Here is a 23161-nt window from a genome sequence, read left to right on the forward strand (position 1 = left end):
CTCTCTGCTTCTAGTTTACTCGGCAAATTTTCATTTTTATTGAGTACACTGTTCTAGTTTTGTGAGAGCAAGAACATTCGTAATGAATACCAGGACAGAAAGTGCTTTACTTCAGTGCTAAATTGTTACATTGGCCCTGAAGTTGGTATTTTTAAAACAATTTAGTTATTTAAATATAGTACCTACCTTTTGTAGTAATCAAACTTTAAAAGAAAAATTAAAAGAAATTATTAAAATTTAGTAATTTATTGTTACTGTTTTAAAGGAAAGTTGGTATTAGTATGTATGAGCCAGTACGGCCTCATTTGAGCTAGTTTTGGTTCTGGATTCGGCCCACTTCAAAAAAGCCCCTCATATAGCAAGAAAACAATACATAGGTTAACAAACACTAAGAGAGTAGGTTTATTTTCCAGCTTCTGCGATCCATTTAATGGCGCCAACAGCCATACTCGCAAACAATAAATAACTTTCAAAGTACGCTGTAACAAGGTAATTATCGTCACGCCCTCTCCTGTTGGCTGCTCATGTTCTTCAGGTAGTTTCTGATCTCGGTGGTCATCTTGTCACGAGGAACTTCAAACTGAAAAGAGAGAGATCCGTCTTTTTAAGACAAAGCTAGCGTGAACACGTACTTGCTACAGTGGAGAGTCAAATAACAAAGTTTGGTGGCTCATGCAGATTCCAGCAAGTGTGAACAGTCAAAAGTGTCTATATAGCAAACACTTACACTGTCACATCAACATTGTAATAACCTTTTTCTAGTGCAGACTGACAAATGGACAGAGAGAGGGAACGACACCAGCGCTACTATCAACTGAATGCATTATTCAGCAAAGGAATCATTCAGAAACGTCTGTGTCTGCGCTAGAAAAAAGTTATTACGATGTATACATAGCAACTAGCTCATCTTTCAGTATTCACAAGATACATATTCTGTAAAGTGCTGCACGGAGGAGCAAAGTGCAGCTGTTTTACAAGCGTTTGCAAAAATGTACAGTGAATATTGGCAACACCTAGGAAGCATTCAGAAACGTCTGTGTACATAAATAAGCGCTGTGCTTCTTTCGCATTAGCAGCCCAGCAGAAATTTTTTTGGGGCCAGCAATCTTGACCCAGCTCTGTTCCAAGATATGCTGAGTCCAACTTAAATAAAGAAAGTTCCCAAACTAGAAGTCTACAACAAGAAAGTATTAACCTAGTACTACTTTACGAATAAGAAAAAAATCAGTACAATTGTCACTGAAATAAGGCACACGCAACCAAATTTCAGATTTCTCATGCTCTCAAACAGACGTAACTACAAACTATGCATCATGCATCAACCAACCAGGCATTTTTTTTCCGAAACACCTACCTCTTCCCTGGTGGCCACTTTCCTTAGTTTGACCACACCCTTTTGCAATTCTGATTCACCGATGATGATCGCCAGTGGGATCAATCGCTCCTCACAGTATTGAAGTTGCGCCAGCAGTTTGGGGTTCTGCTTGTAAGAATGCTCCACCTGTGATGAGTCATAAGTATTATCAAACACCACAGCTGAGAATCTCACAACAAGGGCTGCAAAGCCCTATGCAGTCTGCACACACAAAGCCTACCTTCAGCCCATGGTCCCAGAGCTCAGAGCAGATCTTCATCCTCTCCCGAACCAGCTGCTTCTGAGCAGACGCCACAAAAACCTCCGTTTCGTTCGTCCTCAGCTTGGCCTGCTCCGCCTGATCAAACCGTGCAAAAAGAAAAGAATAGAAGAAAATAAAGGTTGTGTGTTTGACTTCTAAACAGCACAGTGTTTACTTCCTCCTAGATTTGTTAATGCACAATACTTGATTATCACTTAACTGAATGAAATCATTCTCTCAAAGTCAACTCTTGAATGACTTGTCCAAATGTACGAAATACAGAAATAATACACTTCTTGGGAAACCAATCAACTGATCTGAATTAAATTTATATTTTATAGAAAGTTGCTACATGTTTACTTCTATGGACCCTTTTCATAATTTGCAAATGCATTCTCTGCACTGCATATTTGCCCAAGTAATGGCAGAACCTCACGTGCTTCAAGCGGAGGCGCAGTCCTAGTTGAACATGCTGGGGCTTGTCTTTTATGAGTGTTTATATGAAGAGAGCCAACTCAACATTTTCCCCGCCATTGCGTGAGTACACCGCACTTGAACCGGCTATTAACAGTAAGTGGACAGCCACCATTAGTTCTGCGAACTGAGTAGCAGGAGCGCTAACTTTACAATTTTGAAAAGGGTCAATTAAGTTATTATTAGTGACACTACAAGTGCATAACAAAAGCAGCTGAAAAAAAAACAATAAATTATGAAGAAAACAATGGTTGGCCATAAATTTGAGAAATTGCTTAAACTCTAAACTTGCATTAGAGCACTTGAATTTGACAGACCAACTGTATCGGATTGCAGGTCGCACGAAATGTTCACGTTTATGTAAGCTTATCATGTGCCCATTTATGAGTGGGTGGCAAGTCCCACCCACAAGAAAGCCATGTATGACAACTTTAAGTAGGCCTTTCAACAAGTGCAGTCCACTTATAACAATATCCAAGTATCAAGAAAAGTCCATTGTTATAACCAATAATTGATATGTGGGTCAAGAAAAAATGAAAAAAAGAGAGACTAAAACACTTTATTTGCATGCAAGTGAGCTAGTGCAACTACATAATTGTTTGCATAAAAGCCATATCCTGTCAGCTTTGACTGCTTGACGCTAAGCTGGCATGCACCTTCCTCAAGAGCTCAGCTACATGCTCCACATAGCTGAGCAGTAGGTCCTTCGTGAAAACAAAGCCCCTGGAAGGACCGTGTATCATCCATAGGGCCTCCTTCAATGGTGGCACCTAGGTAGGCTACTCAACCACGCTGTCGGCGTCGTCACTCTCACCACAGCACACATATGCGCAATGGTCTTATCACTAAGGCACTTCCAGGGTTCATGCTCATTTGCATGACAAAAATTCAAGAGTTTTCAAGGACTTTCAAGGCTATATGTGCAAATTTTCAAGGACCACATTGACAGTTAGAAACTCCATCAACATGTGTTCAGAGGAGGATTAAGGCTTGAAATAACTAGAATTCATTCAAGAGTAGCATCACTAGAGCAGACGTGAAAAAAATGACTCCAATGACATTTTCTTTCTAGACAACTTTCAGTCATAGTGTCTTAAACTCGCGTAGGTAATCACTTACAATAGGACACAAGTTGCAAAATTTTATTCAGATAGGAAAAATAAGGAAACAGTTATTATGCAACGCTTTGTTGCTTTTTCTAAATTCTGATATCAATATACACAAACTATCTTCTCCTGCTTGGTCATGGCAGTCTTCCTAAGGCTGTTTGACTTGACGATGCATGTCAAGTCGCTAATTGTCTCTGACTTTTCTGCATACAGAGCCTGCTGAAGCAGTTAATTGCTTAACAGTGGCTTCTGTAGCTTCTTTCCCATTTTTTGTAAGCATTTTAAACTCCTCCTTAATCTAACATTTCTTTTTTCTGTTTCTCATCTTCCTGCCTTTGCAGGGTTTCCAGAAATGCACAGCGTTGGTTCCGTGCAGAAGCTACTGATGTTCTCAATTCTTTTGTGATGGGCACATTACATATGCCACCTGCTACATTTATGGCATCACAAATAATGCACGGTGTACTATGTAATAATGTTAAAAAAAGGTAAATTCAAGGATTTGCTAAAATTCCAGCACTTTCAAGACTTCGAAAACAAACTTTTCAAATTCAAGAGTTTTATAGGATTTCAAGGACCCGCAAGAATTCTGACTTTGATGTTTCCGCAACATTGTATCTGTAAAGAAAGCCACCCAGAGCCAACACATCTTTATTAAGCACTTATCACAGCTACGGCACTCCTTCGTCGTCGGACATTTCGCAAGCCTGTCCTAGTATCGCTTCCTCCTCGCCTACTTCTTTCTTGCGACATCAGCGAATGAAGTCTGCCTGCCTGAAAGAGGTTTGCACCGTGGCGGTGCAGTAGACACGGAGAGCCGTTTTCGGTGTATGCTGTAGCCAGATTCAATTGCTATATCCGATATTGAGGCCCTAGGAGCATCGTAATAAGCAGTTTAGTTTATCATAGAAGGCATACAAAAGTGAGCGAGGCTTCCACTGTTCTTTGTTATATGCAATATATTGTTATAAATGGAATCATTAAAGTAGACTTGACTGTACTCATAGTGGTGTATCAAAATTAAATTTTCAAACAATCAAGAAAAAATGTAAATGATGACGTCATTACCCAAGGGTGTCACGAGATATTGCAAAGTAGGCGTAAATCATAGTGAGAAAACTAGTGGCTCTCACCAGAGCTCTTGCTTCAAGAAGAGTGAAAATTCGCTCGACGCCGACACTAATGCCCACACATGGCACAGCTCGTCCCTTGGCATCAAACATGCCCACGAGGTTGTCATAGCGCCCTCCTGCCGCTACACTGCCCACAGTCTCGCCTGGCTGACCATCATCTGCAAAAGAAAGAGAAAGCACACAGGCTATGCATGAAATTACAAAAACAAAGGCTCCTAATCAAAATGCCACAGTAGCCAGTATCTATGTTGATGGTCACGAGACATGCTTTGAAGGCTTGGATACTGTAAAAAGTGAAAAGCAGTGCCAGTGATGGTGGAACCATTCCACAAGACGACACTTGTTTTAAATTTCGAGCTGAAGATTAACCATAAAATTTAGGTGAGACAAGATGATTGAATAGGCACAACTACACATTTTTGTGTGATGACTGTGGTTCGCGTACTTGCAAAAAATGTGGAAAGAACTATCCTGGTGATAAAAGGTTAATTCAGAGGATGCGATGGCCCGAAACAACACACCATGAGAAACGCTATAGCGGAGAGCTCCATCAACCAAGCCCTCTCCAAAGGCTCTCCTCATTAAGGCATATTGAATAATATCTTTCTGTAAGAGACTCAAGGCAGAAATGCGTCACAACACTTTTTTAAAGGCTGTATTAACAGCAGAGAGCAAAATAAATGAAACGCTGCAAGGTGATTATGTAGGTTACCAATTCCACAGCTACAGCCTTTCCCATTTCTACGACTAGGGACAAGCAACGTTTCTTCCCTGCACAGTCAAACTTACACACTCTATGTCTCATAAGAATCACCGAGTTCTCATATACATAGGCACGGGCATTGCCTGTCTGCATGCAATGTGATGAGACAATAGTGACACCACTTCAGCTGGTAAGAAGATTTGCTTAATGAAAAAAAACTCTGTGCAAATTTACTTTAGCATTTTCACATTTTTTGCTGCACAAGTTTGCGTAACATATTGCAGGCATGACTGTCACCCCATTGTTAACGCACCACATTTGTATGTTTGCAGTGGCCAAAGCCTTAATTAACTGAGCCCAATGCTCCATAAGTGAGAGAACTGTTGCATTCTGCCCCACAGTGAGGTAAAGTACCCGCACTGAAGTCGAATCAGAAACTGCATGCTTGAGCATAATGGCACGGACACCGAAAGGTGTGTTGCATTTCGCAGGAACTAAAATCAAATAAAAGTTCAAGATCAAAGTCACATTACAGTAACTATGTGCAGTGGAATTTCGACTAAGACGTTCAAAGTCAACAAAAGCTGCCAAAATTGATGAGAATCCATAAAAATTGAAGCACTGGGCCAACAGCTCTGCGATTCCAAAGTAGAGAAATTCACTAGTTTATGTATCACAGCAATTACATACCTTGCAAATATTTGGATATGCATAGCACATAACAATGATATACAAAATATTACTCTAAAATTTACTGACTTATAGAGTTCCATGCAGGCTTCAAACTGGCAAATTGGTCGACATGAGACACTACAATTCACAAAGCTGCAATACCTTTCTTTATGCATAGCAGATAACAATGACATACAAAATGTTACTCTAAAGTTTACCGATTGATAGAGTTCCATGCAGGCTGCAAACTGACAAATTGGTCGACATGAGACACTGCAGTTCACAAAGCTGCAACACTTTTTTTTTAAAGCGAAGTTACAAAAGTAAGCGATTTTCCATATAGACAGACTTTGCACTGCGGAACATCTACATAAAGTCGAACCTAGACATATCGAACCTGAAGGTGCTCACAATTTTTCATTATGGGTAATTCAATAAATGGTATATATTTTATAAATATAAAATTTTTCAAAAGAACTTCACAACAGTCAATGTACGGGAGTCTGCCTGTATGAGGTTTATTCACTGAGGCTCATAAAACTGCACAACAGCTACTTTAGGAAGATGCTTTAGGCAGCTACTTTAGGCAGTCTTTAGGCAGATGTGCCTTGTCTTTCAAGCAGACATATTACAACAACACTGTGAGCAGTAAAGCCTGAATTGGTGCCTTAAAGGGACACTAAATGCCACTATTAAGTCGACGTTGATTGTAGAAATAACGGTCCAGAAACCTCGTAGTGTTACTTTTGTGCCAAGGAAGGTCAGCACTTGCTAAGCTGGGGAACAAGGCGCCAAGAGGGAGGGTGCCCACAGAATCAAAAACAAACAAACAAGTAGCATTTTATTCATCTTTTGATGCATGGAAGGTTCTTTATTTAGTACAGCTAAATCGATTACTAGTGATTAATTGTAGGTGGTTTGTCTGACTTCAACGGGATCATTCAGTGAACATCGTACTGTGGCCCATTTGTTCTCGTACATTTACATTAATTTCTCGGTAAGTAGGGCACTGCTGTTGACAATATCGTTTTAGACGCCATACATAGAGTTTTTCCCCTCGACTTGAATTGTTATGAGGCTTTAGTGTCTCTTTAAAGTGCTCAGCACAGATCATACAGACGAAAAATCTCACCAGTAAGTACCGCTTCAAAGATGATTCCTGTGTAGTAGTCGAGCCCTCGTGCAAGGCTCAAGTCGAAGGACACCTGCACCGTGAGTTTACATAAGTCAAGAGTTGGCCAAGCAACCTCCTGCTAAAGAATAACTAAAGGCCGATGTGACAAACCTGCTTCACTAAAATTAACACCCCCCTTTGAATGAGATAAATCTTAACAAAGTTTCCTGAGCAATCTCTGAATGACAGAACATTGACACCTTTTATGTGTACGATATATGGGCCAACAGAAACAAAGCTAGAGTGTCCTCTTAAAGGACCCCCTCACCATGTTTTGAAAATTTTGAGCTGATGAGCACAATGAATACACCGGGCGTTCACGACCACATCGGCCAAAAGTTGCAACACCACATGCCATATAAATGGGTCAAATTTCAAGCTGAACCCTGCTTGCCATTCCTCTCCTGGTGCGTGCCCAGAGAATGAGGGGATCACGTACATGATGGAATGGCCCTATATAGTAGGTGGCAGTGCTGTGACGTCGCTCCTGTATGTAGACAACTGCCACGCCGCGGTGGTCTAGTGGTTAAGGTACTCGGCTGCTGACCCGCAGGTTGCATGATCGAATCCCAGCTGCGGCGACTGCATTTTTGATGGAGGCGAAAATGCTGAGGCCCGTGTGCTCAGATTTGGGTGCACGCTAAAGAACCCCAGGTGGCGGAAATTTCCGGAGCCCTCCACTACGGCGTCTCTCATAATCGTACGGTGGTTTTGGGATGTTAAACCCCACATATGAATCAATCAATCAATCAATACATAGACAACTTCGCTTTGATGTCTCCAACTGTAGCACGTAACACTGCGATAATTATTTGGCCAACGTGTAGTTTGTGCTATTTGTTGCTTGAGTAGATGAATAAAATTTGAGATTTATAATGAAACACAAAAAGAGTGTGTGGGTTTTTTTTTTTTCAATTTTTGCTGTGAATTGCAGCATGAAGCGAGACTAATCTACCTCCGTTTCACGTGCCTTTATGTTCTCCCGCTTCGTGCAGATGCCACCCTTAACAATGAAACTAATTTGCTTGAATTAATTGAAACATTCCAGAGATCATTAGACTCATTCTTGTTTAGACTAATTCATCATTATTTTTTGCTGCATCACCTCTAAAGCAGCACATAGATATATTGAGTAGTTCTATACAAAAATGATGCAATTTTATAGGCCAATACCATTATAATTTTGAGGCACACCATAGCAGCGAATACAGAGTTAATTATGACAACCAGGAGTTCTTTGACATGCAACCTCATCTTAGCACATTGGCAAATGTGTTTTAATCTCACTGGGGGACTCGCTCGCTGGATTTCGTGCCGACTGGGTGTGCCCTCGCGATCTCCAACAGTACAAATCTGGCCGACTGGCTCGCCCTACGCCATCTCCTGACGCCGACAAGAGCTCTCGTTGAGTGGTGCCCCGTCCTCAAACTTCTGCGACCGTGTACATCTTTCCTACCTTCTCCTTACTTCCGTATGTGGCTGTCCCTGCGCCTCTCTCTCCTCCTTGTGAAGGTAATAACAACCCCTGTAAAGCTGTTTGCGCCGCGTGGCACACGCGTCTCGCGCAGAAGCCATAATGAGCGGTAGGTGGCGTGTTTGCGAGCGTAGATCACCGCTATCATTATGCTTGTTAAAGCGCTAGCGCCGGTGGTGACCCCTGGCGGCAGGCAAGCCTAGGTGGCGGCAGAGAGAGTTGAGCGAGTCTTTTTTGGCGTGAGGCAGTAGCGTGGACGGTTGCTGCCAGCGGTGGTGGGTCTGCCGTAGATGGCACCGCGGGCCATCTGCGGTGGCCCCACGTGGTGAGTCAGGCGTTAGCGACACAGCCTCGTTTGTCATGTTGTTGAGTGTTGTTTATTATTGTGTAAGGATGTTTAGCGTGTTGATCACGATTGATGTAATAATTATTTGGCTGATGATATTGTCGTTCTAAGTACTTAAATAAATATGTGTTGTTTAGTTCGTTCCAACCGCGTCGGCCGAGTCCGTTTACTCCAAGAGTGTGGCGCTCACTCGCCATTTCGAGACCCCATATCCTGCTCCTCTCTCTATCTCTATACCTTCAATTCCTCCCTATTCTTATTAATCCCTCCTTACCCCCATCCCCTGTGCAGAACTGTGGAGGTGCCCTCCATTGAGAGAGAGAGAGAGGCAGTAACGAAACTGCACTTATTTCTTCCCTTTCCCCTTTCAAAAGTCACTTATTAATCTCACTGAAATGCAGCTACTATGGCAAACAATTGAACCAGCCATGCTGTGCTTAGTAGGGCAAGCTCAGCTCACCAAATGCCACTTTTTCTTTCCCATCACTATACTAAAGAATAAACATACTTTTAGACGAAAACATGACACATGGAAGCAGAATGAAGCCTGACCTTGTTGGTGATGCCATAAAGGTCACAATATTCGAAGAATAGCTTCATTTCCTCCAGGCCTCTCTTGGCTGCAGCATTAGTAGCAAGGCCATCAGACAGTAAAGCTGTCACAAGTTCTGGACCACCTGCCGAAGAAACAGCAAAAACATCATCACTCTGTAAAATGTTGTCAATGAGATCCAGAATTAAAACAAAAGTCAGTATGCACTCTGAAGGTCTTTGTTTTGTTTTTTTTCCCTGTTGGTAAACATCTGAAAGTTTCACAGTACTACAGCAAAAAAATCATAATGGAGAAATGGGTGCCATGAGATAAAGTGGAACGTTGAGATAAAGAACATGTATGTGTAAGATATATTAAGAAATCCAGGTAATAATCAAATACGAACTTTAGAGACTCTCAAACTGCAGAGAATAAAACCTTAAGATGACCATTGCATTATAAGACAACACACAATTATAAAAACTGCAATTTCACATATGATGACAAATAAAGATACGTGGTTCTGAAGATCGCAAGTTTCTCTGACAGCAACCACCATATAAGGCACTCAAAAATATGCAGTCTGCTTGTCTGCATCAAGAATAATATTTCACATAAGCATAAGCTGAGATACCTTTTTTGACGACAAACTTGTTAATGTTGTCAGCCACTTCTTCAGCCAATCCCTTTTCAGAAACCATTTCCTTGCGGACATCCTCCCAAGGCAACTGAGAAGGACAATAATGTGGCACATAAGTGAAAACTGCCGAACTTGGATAGCAGTAATTAATTTATTTACTAGTTTGTTGAACAGCACACAGACGACACTTCTCTCCAGTAGAAGTAAAAAAATGAGACAATGCACATTGTTTTGTTTTCCCTATTTAAATTACTATAATGAGGCATCAAGCTTATTGTAGCAAAAAATAGGGCATTACATGGCTAATTAATATGCCAGTCTCCTTGATATATATGCAACGCCAAAGCATGCAGGTCACACTTATTTCTTTTACATTTACATTTACAGGAGCCTCAATTTAATTCCCATAACATCAAAAACTAGCATGACAGTTCGCTAACCTTATCGAGCTTGTCAACAGCAGAGCAGATGGTCTTGAAACTGTCTGCCGGTACACCACAAAATTCAAACATTCCATTGAGGATCTCTCGATGGTTGACCTGCAGAAAATTTTCATAATTTCACACAATTTCATTTGATGTGAACAGAAATCTGTGTGTCAAGGCAAAAGTAATATGGCAGAGTGTATTAACAAGCCCCGTCAACTTGGTTAAAGGGACACAAAAGGCAAATATTAGCTCAATTTTGATTGTTGAAATAGCAGTCTAGAAACCTCGCAGTGCTACTTTTGTGCAAAAAAAAGCACTTATTTTAAAATAAAATGACGTTTTCGTGGCCCCCATCATGTTAGCACACTTCAAATCACACGCCTGAAAGCGGTCTTCCAGGCATGAGCGTTGCCGCTCCCAAGTTGCCCGCCTTGCTGCGCGACCATCAACACTACTAGCAGCAGAGCAAAAGTAGTGGGAGCCCCAGCAGCAACAATGGCCACTGAACAATTTTCTGCCTGCTTGGTTCGACTGAGCCCCACAAGGTGGCATGACCTGTCCAGTTTAACCACACGAAAATTGAATTTTTGAACTACTTGCACCATTCTATATAGTAACATTTGGCGGTTATGTTTTCTCAAGATCGAAAAGAAACAGACAAGCAGCATTTTATTAAGTTTCTTAATGCACGGAAGGTTCTATTTTTGTTCAGCTTGTTCGATTACGAGTGATAAATTGTAATCTGATGCTATCACGTCATAGGGATTATTTAAAAAATGTACCACTCATAGCACACATCATGTGATACAATCAGCTTAATTTCTCGGTAAGTAGGGCACTGCTGTTGATAATACTGTCATTTTAGACATTGTCGTACATTGAGCTTTCACTATGACATAAATTGTTATTTGCCTTCAGTGTCCCTTCAAGTCTCTCTGGCCCACCATACCTACATGACCTGCACATACACAATGGAGTTTACATCCCGATTTGGTCTTGTAAAATGCATAACGTGGCATCAAACATTAGCATCTCCTGAAGCACTCATTTAATGCTAATCCTCCCATGTTATATATGTTCTCATGTCTTCTTTACGCAATATCCTTGGGCACTTTTAAGGACAAATAAATTAAATGAAGTAAAGTGAAGGTGCAAATCGAAGTTCTGCACCAGCCACTGGGCTTAGAATCCCTTCGATACGTCTATTCTCATTTCTATAGTATCTAATTGAGATTAGGTATTTCTGCTTCTCAGCTATATATTTTAATAGATGAGAAAACAGATGGGAAGACACAAGATGAAGCTGGTCATTAGATCTGGGTAAATGTATACAAGAAAGCAACACATGTATTCCATTCGCTCTAAAAATTTGTTCACCATAGGAGAAATTCCAGCAGCATATAAATGAGGGTACATAAATACTTGCCTTTATAACGAAGCCATTAAAACCAAGGTCCTTCAGTATTTCAGCTAGAATCTTTACGCATTCAACATCAGGCAACATAAGGTCATACTGTCCAGCAATGTCGAAATCCTGTTAAAATAGAAAGAAAAGAACAAACATCGCACTGAATTGGGTCAGCTTTGCATGGCAACTGGAAGAATAAAATTAGGGGAACAGATCGGAGTATATGTGCAAAGACCACAAATGTCCCTCATTTTAATTTGCTTCTAAGTGAATGCCAACTTAAAGTCAATACTGCCGAATCATTTTTCACTGCATGCTTATAAATTTTCCTTATATGCTTAGACTACTGTATAGCACAGGGTTAACTACAGTCCTCGCTGCTTTTAACTATGTTTATATTAGGGGCCTCAAACATGCGACCCACAAACCTTTTGCGAATGGCCTGGCCCACATGACTGCCTTCACCTTTTTTTTTATAAGTACGTTTATGACCTACACTGACGTCGTAACTGTAGAGCATTTTTTTATGAGGCACACATCCAGTAGCCATGTTAAACATCACTGTGTAACAAAAGTGCCGTACAATTGAACCCACTCATGAAAATACTCAAAAACCGTGAAAATTGTATTGTTATACCTGATAACTGCTGTAAACAGGTTGCATGAATAAAAGAGAAGTAATAGGAGAGCAGACTGTCGTGAGACACTTATGGGATGGGAAATGCAAACAGACATAAATGATAAGGATAACAAAGCTGCCAATTTCCTGGACATGCTCGAAAATTTGGACGCCTTCACGAGAACGCCAAAAGCCTTATAGAGCCTAAGTCTGAAAAAGTGTGATGTTTCGGACACTGAAATTCTTATAAGTCACAACTCTTTACTCAAATTGCATGTCCAAAAGAACATTAACAGAAGTCATTGTCACTCCCCCGCCATATCATCACGTTTCAATTCAGCTTTGCTGCAATGCCTTAAAGGGCCCCTCAACCACCTCAGATTTTTTTTCGTACAGTTCAAGTAAACATGCACACTGTGTGCAGAATGCCATCCCAATAAGTGACGCTACACGTTGCACCTCCACAAGCCGCGAGCGTGCCACAAATCCCAAAGAACAATCTGTCTCTCCGGGCCCTTTCCACCTCCGTAGAGACGTGTGTGTCGTCAGAAAGTTGAATCTGCGATGTGGAGCCCAAGCCATGTTGCAATTCGTCGAACAAGTATGACTTACAGTTAGTCTGCGAGCAGCTGCCCGTGCTCTTTATTGTTCGTTGTGTAGCAGTGGCATAGCTTCACATCTCGCGCAGAGGTTCCCTGGCATGGCATGTCACTATTTGGGTCCATCATACCAGCAATCCTTTGAAGGCATGTACGCAACACAGGGTTCGTACTGGCAGGATTTTTTAAGGAGCACGGGTCAGTATGGCACAGTAGTTAGTCAACAAGCACAGAGTTGATGAAGTCATGACAACCACAAGTAGATGGTGTTCCAAACAGCGCGAGAGCAATGACATATCCCCCCAGCGAGGTTGGGTGGGGCACTCGTCAAGTAGGGCAAAGCTGCTTTTGGAGAGGATACCAGCGAAGGGTAGAGAAGGAAAGAGCGAAAGGAGCGATCGCCGCTCATCGATCATCAAACGTGTCTAGTTCCACTATTATGGCACTATTCTGAAAAATTCTCACAGCTACGTATTCCTTATAGACTCGTGCACAACTTCTCAACAGAACTACATTTTGACCTCTGGGTGGTTCAGGGGATGCGGTGATGCGTACCGAGAACTCAGAGGCACTGGCGGATGTTGGCATTGTGGGCGAGGATTCCACAGCTTGGGATTCTAGTTTTCTAGTGATCATACTGGTATCGACCATTTCTCGTTTTCTTCTTTCTTTTCAGGGATTTCATGTTACGTTATGTTTCAGCATGAGCACCCAACAGCCAGAATTCTTTGTTACGTATAACCAATCAGTTGGCATGTCGGCATTGTTGTAGGCAGGTTATTTCCTCATAGAAAAAACACACATATTTTGACGGTGCAGTAGCTTTTTCATTGTTATAACCAATATTGTTAATACCTGTAATGTTATAAGTGGGTTCAACTGTACTTCAGAAGGGGCGTTCAGACTTTCAGATTTCAGTCATTCACGGGATCAGTATCGATAGGTCCCTCAAAACCTAACATCAAATCCCCTTTTTTCAGAAATGTTACATTTATGTAGGCATATACAAATGAAGAATGCTTTCTGTCAAGTGACGTTAGCTGGCATATTGTTTAACCTTACTTCCTCTATTCTCTTCTCCAACTTTCTTCATCATTCTGATCTATCGAGAGATTAAATTTGGCGACCCCAACATACCAGCTGAGTTGAGTTTGAGACCCCTGGTTCATAGCATGTAATATGTATTACATAGCGACCCTTACTGATCAAAAGCCTGACAACAATGGCCGGCCTGCCACTCGCAATTCGAAGAGGCAGACGAACACTTACACACTGATAGAACTCTCGGTAACGTCCACGCGTCATGGCAGGGTTGTCACGTCGGTACACTTTGCCTATCTGGTAGCGCTTCATGTTGCTGATTTTGTTCATGGCCAGGAACCGGGCAAAGGGCACAGTCAAGTCGTAGCGCAGAGACAGGATCTCGCCTCCCTGGTCAGCCAGGTCATAGATGAGCTTGCTGTCCTCCCCGTACTTGCCTGTGAGCGTGTCCTACATTTGGAAAGCAGGCAATTAAAGGTAGCACAGATGTCGGTCACCACAATAAAATTTCTCTATTCATTTTATTTATTCAAGTATCTTCAGTGTGGGCATTACAAAGGAGAAGGGAGACATTAAGCAGGACAGTGCTCCAAGAGAGCCAATTTGCTGCCAAAAGTGACAATATTGTAGATGCATTATTAATGATGAATTGAAAAAAGATTATGTGAACATTTTAAAGCACTTGACATAAGTTGCTTTTGAAATGGATCAGCAGATGCCCTATAGAAACTTTTCTGTACTTTTTACATATCTAGGCCGGGAAACTAGAGCTAGCACTGAGTGATTAAGACAAAACTATCTTGTAAGTGAAAGGTCTGACTGCTCAGCTCTTTCCTTATCCAACTGCACGCAAAAGTAAAGTGAAATTACACGACTATGCCTGAATTAAACTGAAGAAAATTTGAAACACTTAAGAAACAGGTCAAGAGCAGGATTATTAGGCTCTATAATTCTTTTTACGTAACTTTTTAGAAAAATAGATAAAACCACAGAATGTTAGAAAATAAAACTCACAATCTTGATACCCCCAATAAACATATATCATAGTCTTCTGAACTTGAAGCTATTAAGACATCCAAAGAGACAGCATTGGCATGAATATATGTTGAAGAGAAAATGATGTGAATAGTCCGTAAGCAAAACCACAATAAAAACTAATCGCAATAGCAAAAAAGCTACAAAGGTATCGCATTTTCTTGCTTTGCTAATACCCTGATAGCTACAGTTTAGAAAACAAACAGATATTTTTTTCTGGCAATCATAAAACTTATTTATTCATTTATTTACAGTCCATACAACACCCGCATGGGGCATTCGTATTGAGGGGAAACAATAACATTGAAAATACAGATAAAGAAATGTAATAAAATGTAGAAAGGCGACAAGCCACTAACATCGACGTGTGAAAATACAACAGTTCAGACATGCGCACACACATGCACACAGGCAGAGAAAGAGCGAAAAAAAGCTCTAGCATAGATCGCTAGAAGGAACAAATGAAAGTACAAAAAACTTTGAAGTGTGCTCAGGCTACAATAAAATATGATTTTTAAGCACAATGGCATAATTTCCCTGGATGCAACTACAATTTCTTGAGTTAGTTTGTTCCATTGCTGAATTTATAGTGGAAAATATTAATATTTAAAAAGATTATTTCTGGTAGCGAGCTCGTGCACTTTTAGTCTGTGATCAGTACGAGCAGTATGCGTAGGCTCCAATATGCAGTTTTCTTTGTTAAAACCTATTAAACCGCGGAGTATTTAGTGAAACAGAGACAAATGTAAGAATTTACACCTGTCTTCAAGAAGAGGCCATCCTAAAGTATAACTAATTTCGAAAGACCTAGTAGAAAAGTCATAATCACCTGTGATGAAACAGGCCACTTTCAGCTGGATATGTTCTAGAGCGTCTATGTTCACTTTAGGCTGCTATTGTTTGAAAATTGACCTCACTACTTGCATATACTGTAACACATCTCAGAGCTAAAAGGAAAGCTTTTTTTTAAAAACCCTTCCAAACAATTATTATATTCAAACTGGTTCAGCACTAACCTGGTAAGAGCTTTTCTGCGTTTCATTCACCTGTCCAAGCACAGGAATCCGAACATGGCCTGGCCTAAATCTTTCTAAAATAGCAGAACGAATTACTGTTTCTATGACAACCTGAACAAAATGGAGGTGCCAAGATTGACCAACCTTCCTTAGTCGCTGAAACTGAAATCGTGCATTTCTTCACATACAGGCAGCTATCTCATGTACACAGAAGTAGTTGTATTCGTAAACCAAGTACGAGTCTTTAGAAGAAAATAATTTAGTCCCTTTGATGGCTACATGTCTTCTTAGACAACAGCAGAACAAAACTATCCCTCACATAGGCAGGCTTCATGATGGCTATACTTTGACCCCTGCTGTGAAATAAGGTGAAATAAGGGGTGCGAACAGCCTGTGGGACTAACGAGACGTTTGCCTGAGCACCTATACACGAAAAATGAGTTGAAGTAAATGACGGTTGCCCAAATTAACACCTCTATACCCTGCACAAAAAAAAAGAATCATGAAGTGCAGCTTTTGCTACACCCAATATAGCTGCCAACAGCAATAAGATAAAAAAATAAATCAAACCGTACAGGCTCCTATTACTCCATTTATTTGTGTTCCTTGACCATTCAATGTTCTTAATGCCTCAACGACTCATTGGGAAGCAATGCTCGATGCAATACAATAATTTGAAGCTTGGATAACTAGATAATTAAGCTATGTAACATTCCATTCCCAACTGAAGACACAACTAGTAACTCTAATGCGGTTTTACGTTGCGCAACACGGCAAACTTCAAGTGCCAAGCTTTACCTTGAGCTCAAAAATGGGTGTGTCGATGGCCTCTCCTCCGTGCCTCTTGAAGCATGAGATAATGGTGGTAAAAACCTTCTCCCGCAAGGCCATTTGGGCTGGCATGTGGTCCCTTGTGCCCTATGTATCCCAAACAGTCACAATGCCATATCTCCGCCGAAATACGAACAAACAAAACATAAAAACCACAGGCATACTCAATGGAAACTTAAAGGGCCACTAAAGTGAATCAGTTTAGACTGGTTATACTCTGAAAACTATACTATTGCTAATTTCAACATTATAGGCTCATTATTAGAAGAGGAAATCAGGGCCAAGGTTTTATTTTTTAACATCCCTCCGAAATGTCTGCATGTCATGTCACAACACAAATTTCAAAATGTTTTGTTCATATATCGGCCAACTTGGCATGCCAAGTCTCCAGCTTCCTCAGAGAACGATGTACTTCGTGTTTACTAATTGAGAACTATGTAGTAGGCCCCGTCGAAATCGATGTTGCGTGGTGATGTGCGAACTTCACGGTGGCACCGCCACTCACATTCTCTTTTAATGTGTTTTCTCAAGTGTTTTCTCATGGTGAGTAAGACGATTTTGGTATAGTGCGACAGTAATTTATCAACACAACAAAAATCTTATTTCTGTTTAGTGTCCCTTTAATGACATTTTGAGAGGGCACTTATGTATTCTACTGGAACCAAGTCGATTTCAATTGAGCAGGTTCTTTTCACCTGTCCTGAAAGTTTCGGTTTATCCCTATCACTTCCTGTTATCCCCAAGACACAATGCACCACAATTTACAGTACTTACATGGCACAGTGGGAAAGTTTTATGATGAGTTGATCCTAGCAAGCAGGTGATTTAACACTGAACTTTTTTTCTTTATGGCCAAGAGCTAACAAAACATTTCCCTGTGATAAGCGGGCATACACTCTACTTGTTTACATAGGTTATACTGACACAAAAGAATGTGCCAGAAGCTGATGCCTAAACAAAAATTTTTATATAATCATAAAAGAATGTTTGAAGCAATAACGCACTTACCTTGGCCGTCTTGAGGACAAACTTGTGGGGCTCATCTTCAGTCAACTGGGCTTTCAGGTGAAGCAACTTGGCCACTTCCTCATCAATCTAAATAAAGCAAAAATAAATGTACCGCTCTTTTTTCAACATCATAGCTGTCTCTCAACGTAACACAGTGCCATGTCCTGATAGTAACAAGACTGATTTTCTTCGGAGCAACAAAGACGCCGAATACACCAAGACACTGAGCTTGATGGTTTGTTGGCAGTGTTGGAATAACAATCTGATGCTAGTGCTTCGTCAGGACCTTCACTAAGCGCAGACCCTGTGCGAAGCTATTTGTACACAGTCAGATATCAAAATGCACAGGCAACGAGGAATACACAATGCAGGAGAGCTATTTTTATTGTGTCTACCTTGTTGACTGCCCATTTTGGAGGCACTGATAAGCTGGACTTTGGCGAGCAGCCCACTCCGCTTCTGGTTCTTTTTTTGCAACATTAGTTCGACGTCCCGAAGCTTTCACATCACTTCACACAAATGAGAGGTACGGAACTCTCTTCACCCCAACAAATGCAGGCTCCAGAGATCCCCTTTTGATACACACCTCATAGGCTGGGTGAACATGAACGCTGATCAAGTTAGGCCTCGAAGTAGGCTTAATGCGGCTGCACGCCTAATGCACCTCGAAGGTCGGTGCACATTCTCTGAATTGTTCTCGAACATCTGAACACCTTTATATCCAAGTTCCAACTTTTCAAGTCTGTTTAAATGTCCCGTCACAGTGGATTTCAGCCATTTTCATTCTCTTTACACTGGGAATGTGCTGGTAAGTTCGGTGCGTCGACAAGGTCCAGAATGCCCCAACATCATGGCTCGCGGTTTATTCAAGTAACTGAATGTGCTCCGCCGAAGTGGGAAGTGTGTCAACATGTCCACACGGTGGACACATTGAAAATAGCTTTTGCAGAAACTGGATCCCAGTTTCTGGCAGGATCCAGTTTCTGGCAAAGCAAACTCTTGTAAAGATAGTCCCAGCATCTCTGAAACTTAGAACTAGGCTTATTATTCGACTTGAAAAGTGCTGCGTTATTAGTTTAACTTTCGATACTCAATCTAGAAACCCTGAGAAGGTGCTTTGATTTGAGGATCATTATAATCCGTTGGGTTATGATGGCTGGTTGATTCCTTTTTTTGTTGGCCGTAGGCTGCAATACCACAAAAGGTGCAATTTGAAGACTTGCAAACATGTATGCCTTGATGAGTTATCTGAAGGATGTCCAAGTTCAAGAATTCCAAAGAAACAGTAGTGTAATGCAAGGCCACTCACATGAAAACGTTTTTTGATAAGTATTTCAAATATGTAAATACACCTTAATTTTAAAATTTTTACTGATTCGTCTTCTCATGTTACGAGAAATGCCATATGTATTCTTGACAACAGGCTACATATGAGATTTGAGACAGTGTAGCAGACCTACTGTTGTGCTGGTTAGTTAATTTGGTTAAATCAGCAAATGCAACCAGGGAGCACAAAAGGCACAATGATGGAGATTGGAATGATCACAAGAACTGGTCATTCTGCACCTTTTATAAATAAAGCATTGGTTGCCAGTGTACCTTGTATCTTTTACGTCCTTTCACCCCCCCCCCCCCCACTTTTTTTTTTCGTGTTTTCTGACATTGTGTGTTGCTTGTAGATGCAGTGAAAGAAGATTATCCTCTGTATTTGTACTAGCTTTTCATCCACTCAGATGGCTGGAAGATTCGAGTGGAAGCTGACTTGTCTTCAAGTGCATTTTTGCTACTTGTCACTTCCTGAACAAACATGTATAAAACAAGCCAACTCATTTTTCAAAATCTCCAGAGTATAACTGGGCATGCCTGTTGCTTGTGAACCATGTTTATGTGTCGAGTGTCCAAGGTGAGCACCAAAATTCAAGCAGAACACCAAGCTGCATAGCAACACAGCTCTCACCTGTGCGATTGAGTGCGTAGCCGTTGACATCACACGAAGAGGCAGATGACACATGGATCGCAGTGATGAGCATCGCAAGCATTTCAGTAGAGTGGCCATTGGACGTCATGCAAAAACAGGTACAATGGGGAGGAAAGGAAAGGGGGAGAGGAGCAGAAGCCCTCAGAACATCCAGTCAAACTGGGAGGGCGAAGAGGGCGAAACAAATACATGTTTCCTGGCAGCAAACTGGACGTGTTATGCGCGTATTTCAAAACAATGACGAGTTCTACATTATAACGCGAGTATATTAAATCTATATGATTTTACTGATCACAGTATCCTATCAAGGATACTGTGACCAGTATCCACACCCGCTGCATTAGCGTCGCATCATCGGCCAAGAAGTTTCTATCACATCTCGCGAGCATGTTAATCATTTCTCTCAAAGATATCCCATGAGAACAACGCTCCACGAGAATTACGCAGGGAAGTTCGTATTGGCTGGACAAATATCGGCGAGGTTATAGGCTTATAGAGTTAAAACACCAGTGTGACACGGTAATTTTCGCTCCTGACAGAAGCCGACTGTGGTATAATTTTGATCGCGGTTGGCTCTTCAAAGAGGGCAAGCTGAGAAAAGGATCAAATCACGGACACTGCAAATTTTTGTGGCAAATGTAACATGACGAAAGTGGGAATACACACACATAGAACTTTATAAATATGATCCGAATGAAAAAAAAAAAACGCCTGTGACATGAATGACGCAACACCGGTGCTAAACTGGTATCCCATGTTCATTCATTCACTTTAGGTGAGGGAAAAAAAAAAAACTTATGACCAGGCTTGGTGATTTAAAATACGCAATAAATCTAACACACGCAATTAGCAAAGCTTTCATCAAGCACTGCTTACAGAAGAAACCTTGTCAGCTCTGTCAAGCGGTAAAACGATAATTCATTTTGACAAGTAAGTAACGATTCGCCTAACACTGCACATGTGCAGCAGAATCCATACCTTTTCTTTCGGGGCTTTCTCGGCTTTCAGCGATCGCACAATATCGCCTTGCTGCTTGATGAGGTCATTCAACGCTTCTTTTTCAACAACAGACATGTTACAAGCTTGGCATATGCTCTTGGGTCCACGGAGTACCGAAAGTTTGGAGTTGGCACTTGGCAATTATCCCGACAATCAGAACTCGATCGGCAGTAGCTTAAAAAAGTTTAGTATATGCATCCAACCACTAATATCAGAAAAAAGCTTTGTGCACAGAAGAGAGCGCTAGCATCGCATTCAACATGCCTGCTTGCATTTTAAGGTAACATGAAGCACAACCGGACCAGTCCTGCTGTGCATGAAAGAAGAAACTAATCCTTCCTCTATGAATGGCATCAGCCAGAAAACAAGTATAACTAAATATTTAAATCTTTCATATAGTTAATAATTCTACGGCGTTTGATTTAATTTTCCTAAAGGAGTTCTCGTTATTCACAAAATTTGTCTGTAAAATTTAGCTACAAAATGATACAAAGGTGTTGTCTTGGTGCCACAAAAATGATTTATATTAATTGCATGGAAGGACTCTGTGTTTACTTTTTTTATCGTTGTTAAATAAACTTTAACTTTTTTTTATTTTGGCGCTGAATGCGACATTAGCGCGACAGTTACTTGGCGGCCTTCGTCAACATTAATTTTTCTGGTGAGCGAGGCGAAAGTAAAGTAATGCACTACACATTTTGCAACTACGCGCCCATAGTTGCCTGATAAATGTATTGAAAGCATTGAACGTGCTAAAAGCAGATGTGGTGTCGAAAACAGGGAGGTTATGCTGTCTGTGACGTTTTTACGCTATAAGGTTACTTTTGACGATGTTTTTGGCCTGTGCAACCAAAAGTACAACCCCCAGTACTTCTTTTTTGTTATAGATAGCGACCACAATATCCATATGTGATCACGCGCACATGTGCGCAATGCTGGCCGAGCGCAAAAGCTTGGCCTTTGAGACCTGTAGTGTTTAGCATAAAACATAAATAGCTACACAATGCGTTTTGATGTTAAAAAATAAGATTTCAAAACAAATATAATATTTCACCAACAACTTTTTTCCAATTGTTTCTGCAATTATACATGTAACTAGTCTTTAAGTCTCTGTGTCGTTCTGTTCTCGCGCTATAACTATCGTCATGTCATTTATACCAACTAGTCCAAGCTGCCAGACTTCTAAGTAAAATAATTGGTAGAAAAGCAATTTCTTTTAAACAATGCAAACGGCCGTTAGCACTGTGTAAAACATAACTGTGTAACATAACTAACATAACATAACTGTGTAAACATAAGTAACGCATTTTCCAGATCTCGTATATGGAACATTTTTGGACTCGCTCTGGATTTCGTGCCAACCGGTTGTGCCCCCGCGATCACCGACGACAGCGCAGCTCTGTCCGACTGGCTCGCCCTACGCCATCTCCTGACGCCGACAAGAGCTCTCGCTGCCCCGTCCTCGGACTCCTGCGGCCATGTCCATTTTTCCTACCTTCTCCTTACTTCCTATGCGGCTGTCCCTGCACCTAGCTCTCTCCTTCCTCTATCTCTGTATCTTTAATCATATCCTTTTAATTCCTCCTCATCCACATCCCTCGTGAGCTACTGTTGAGGTGCCGCACTGCGATACAGACAGTTACGGGGCTCATTTTTATCTTCTTTTCTCTTTTAAGAATCACATAAGAACATTTCTGGAGGTGGCATCTGGCATCAGGATTCATGAAACATATTGATACTGATATCCATAAAGACTCAGGTTTATTTTCTTCTGTGGTTGTCTTGCAACATAAGTGACCGCATAGCGTACCTCGTGAAAAAAAAAAGAAACAATGCATGAAACACGTATTGTACATGTAAACCAATGGGCCTTCTTTAAGAGACTACCCTGTGTATGCACAGCGCCGGTGACGTCACGCACGCCATGATTTTTGAGGGCCACTGAGTAGCGTCATGGAGGAAGGAAAAACTGTTTTCCTTTCTCCATGCTGGGTAGTGCCATTTGCAAATTATGACGAAAAACACTTGGCCCCCGAGATTTCCTACTGACAACACCCCAGGTTTGATTCCGGCGATCTCCACTGGAGGCGCTGTTCGGGGGCTGAAAAAGGCCTATTGCCAGAACAAATCATTAGGCGAGTAAATATTACGAGCACTATTTAGAGAAGTCACAAATATTTTATTCCATGTGAAGCCACGGGGAGCGTCGTTGAGGCCTCTGTATAAAAACGCCACTGCGACGCCCTACAACAAAGCTCATGTCGACTTTGCCGCTCACATATGCCATCTTTTTTTGCCTTCTCGAGGAAATCGCGCTTCTGTTACG

General features: G+C 41.3%; 1 protein-coding gene across 2 annotated transcripts; it reads right to left on the bottom strand.

The window, feature by feature from the left end:
• Positions 1–378: 378 nt before the first annotated feature.
• Positions 379–21012, bottom strand: HisRS (histidine--tRNA ligase). 2 transcript variants are annotated; one of them, XM_037421020.2, is made up of 13 exons: positions 20815–21012; positions 17859–17945; positions 16818–16937; positions 14197–14418; positions 11728–11835; positions 10314–10412; positions 9868–9961; positions 9254–9378; positions 6840–6912; positions 4333–4490; positions 1596–1712; positions 1355–1501; positions 379–580 (listed from the first exon to the last, which is right to left on the bottom strand). In XM_037421020.2, exons 1-13 carry the CDS (start codon positions 20908–20910, stop codon positions 500–502), a joined length of 1527 nt encoding a protein of 508 aa, XP_037276917.2. In that variant the 5' UTR covers positions 20911–21012; the 3' UTR covers positions 379–499. The 2 variants fall into 2 exon arrangements, with proteins under 2 accessions (XP_037276917.2, XP_075737320.1); XM_075881205.1 differs by lacking the exon at positions 20815–21012 and adding an exon at positions 19816–19980.
• Between the last annotated feature and the right edge of the window lie 2149 nt (positions 21013–23161).

The sequence above is a fragment of the Rhipicephalus microplus genome, chromosome 2 (assembly GCF_043290135.1).
Source record: "Rhipicephalus microplus isolate Deutch F79 chromosome 2, USDA_Rmic, whole genome shotgun sequence".
In the NCBI taxonomy this organism is placed as follows: domain Eukaryota; kingdom Metazoa; phylum Arthropoda; class Arachnida; order Ixodida; family Ixodidae; genus Rhipicephalus; species Rhipicephalus microplus.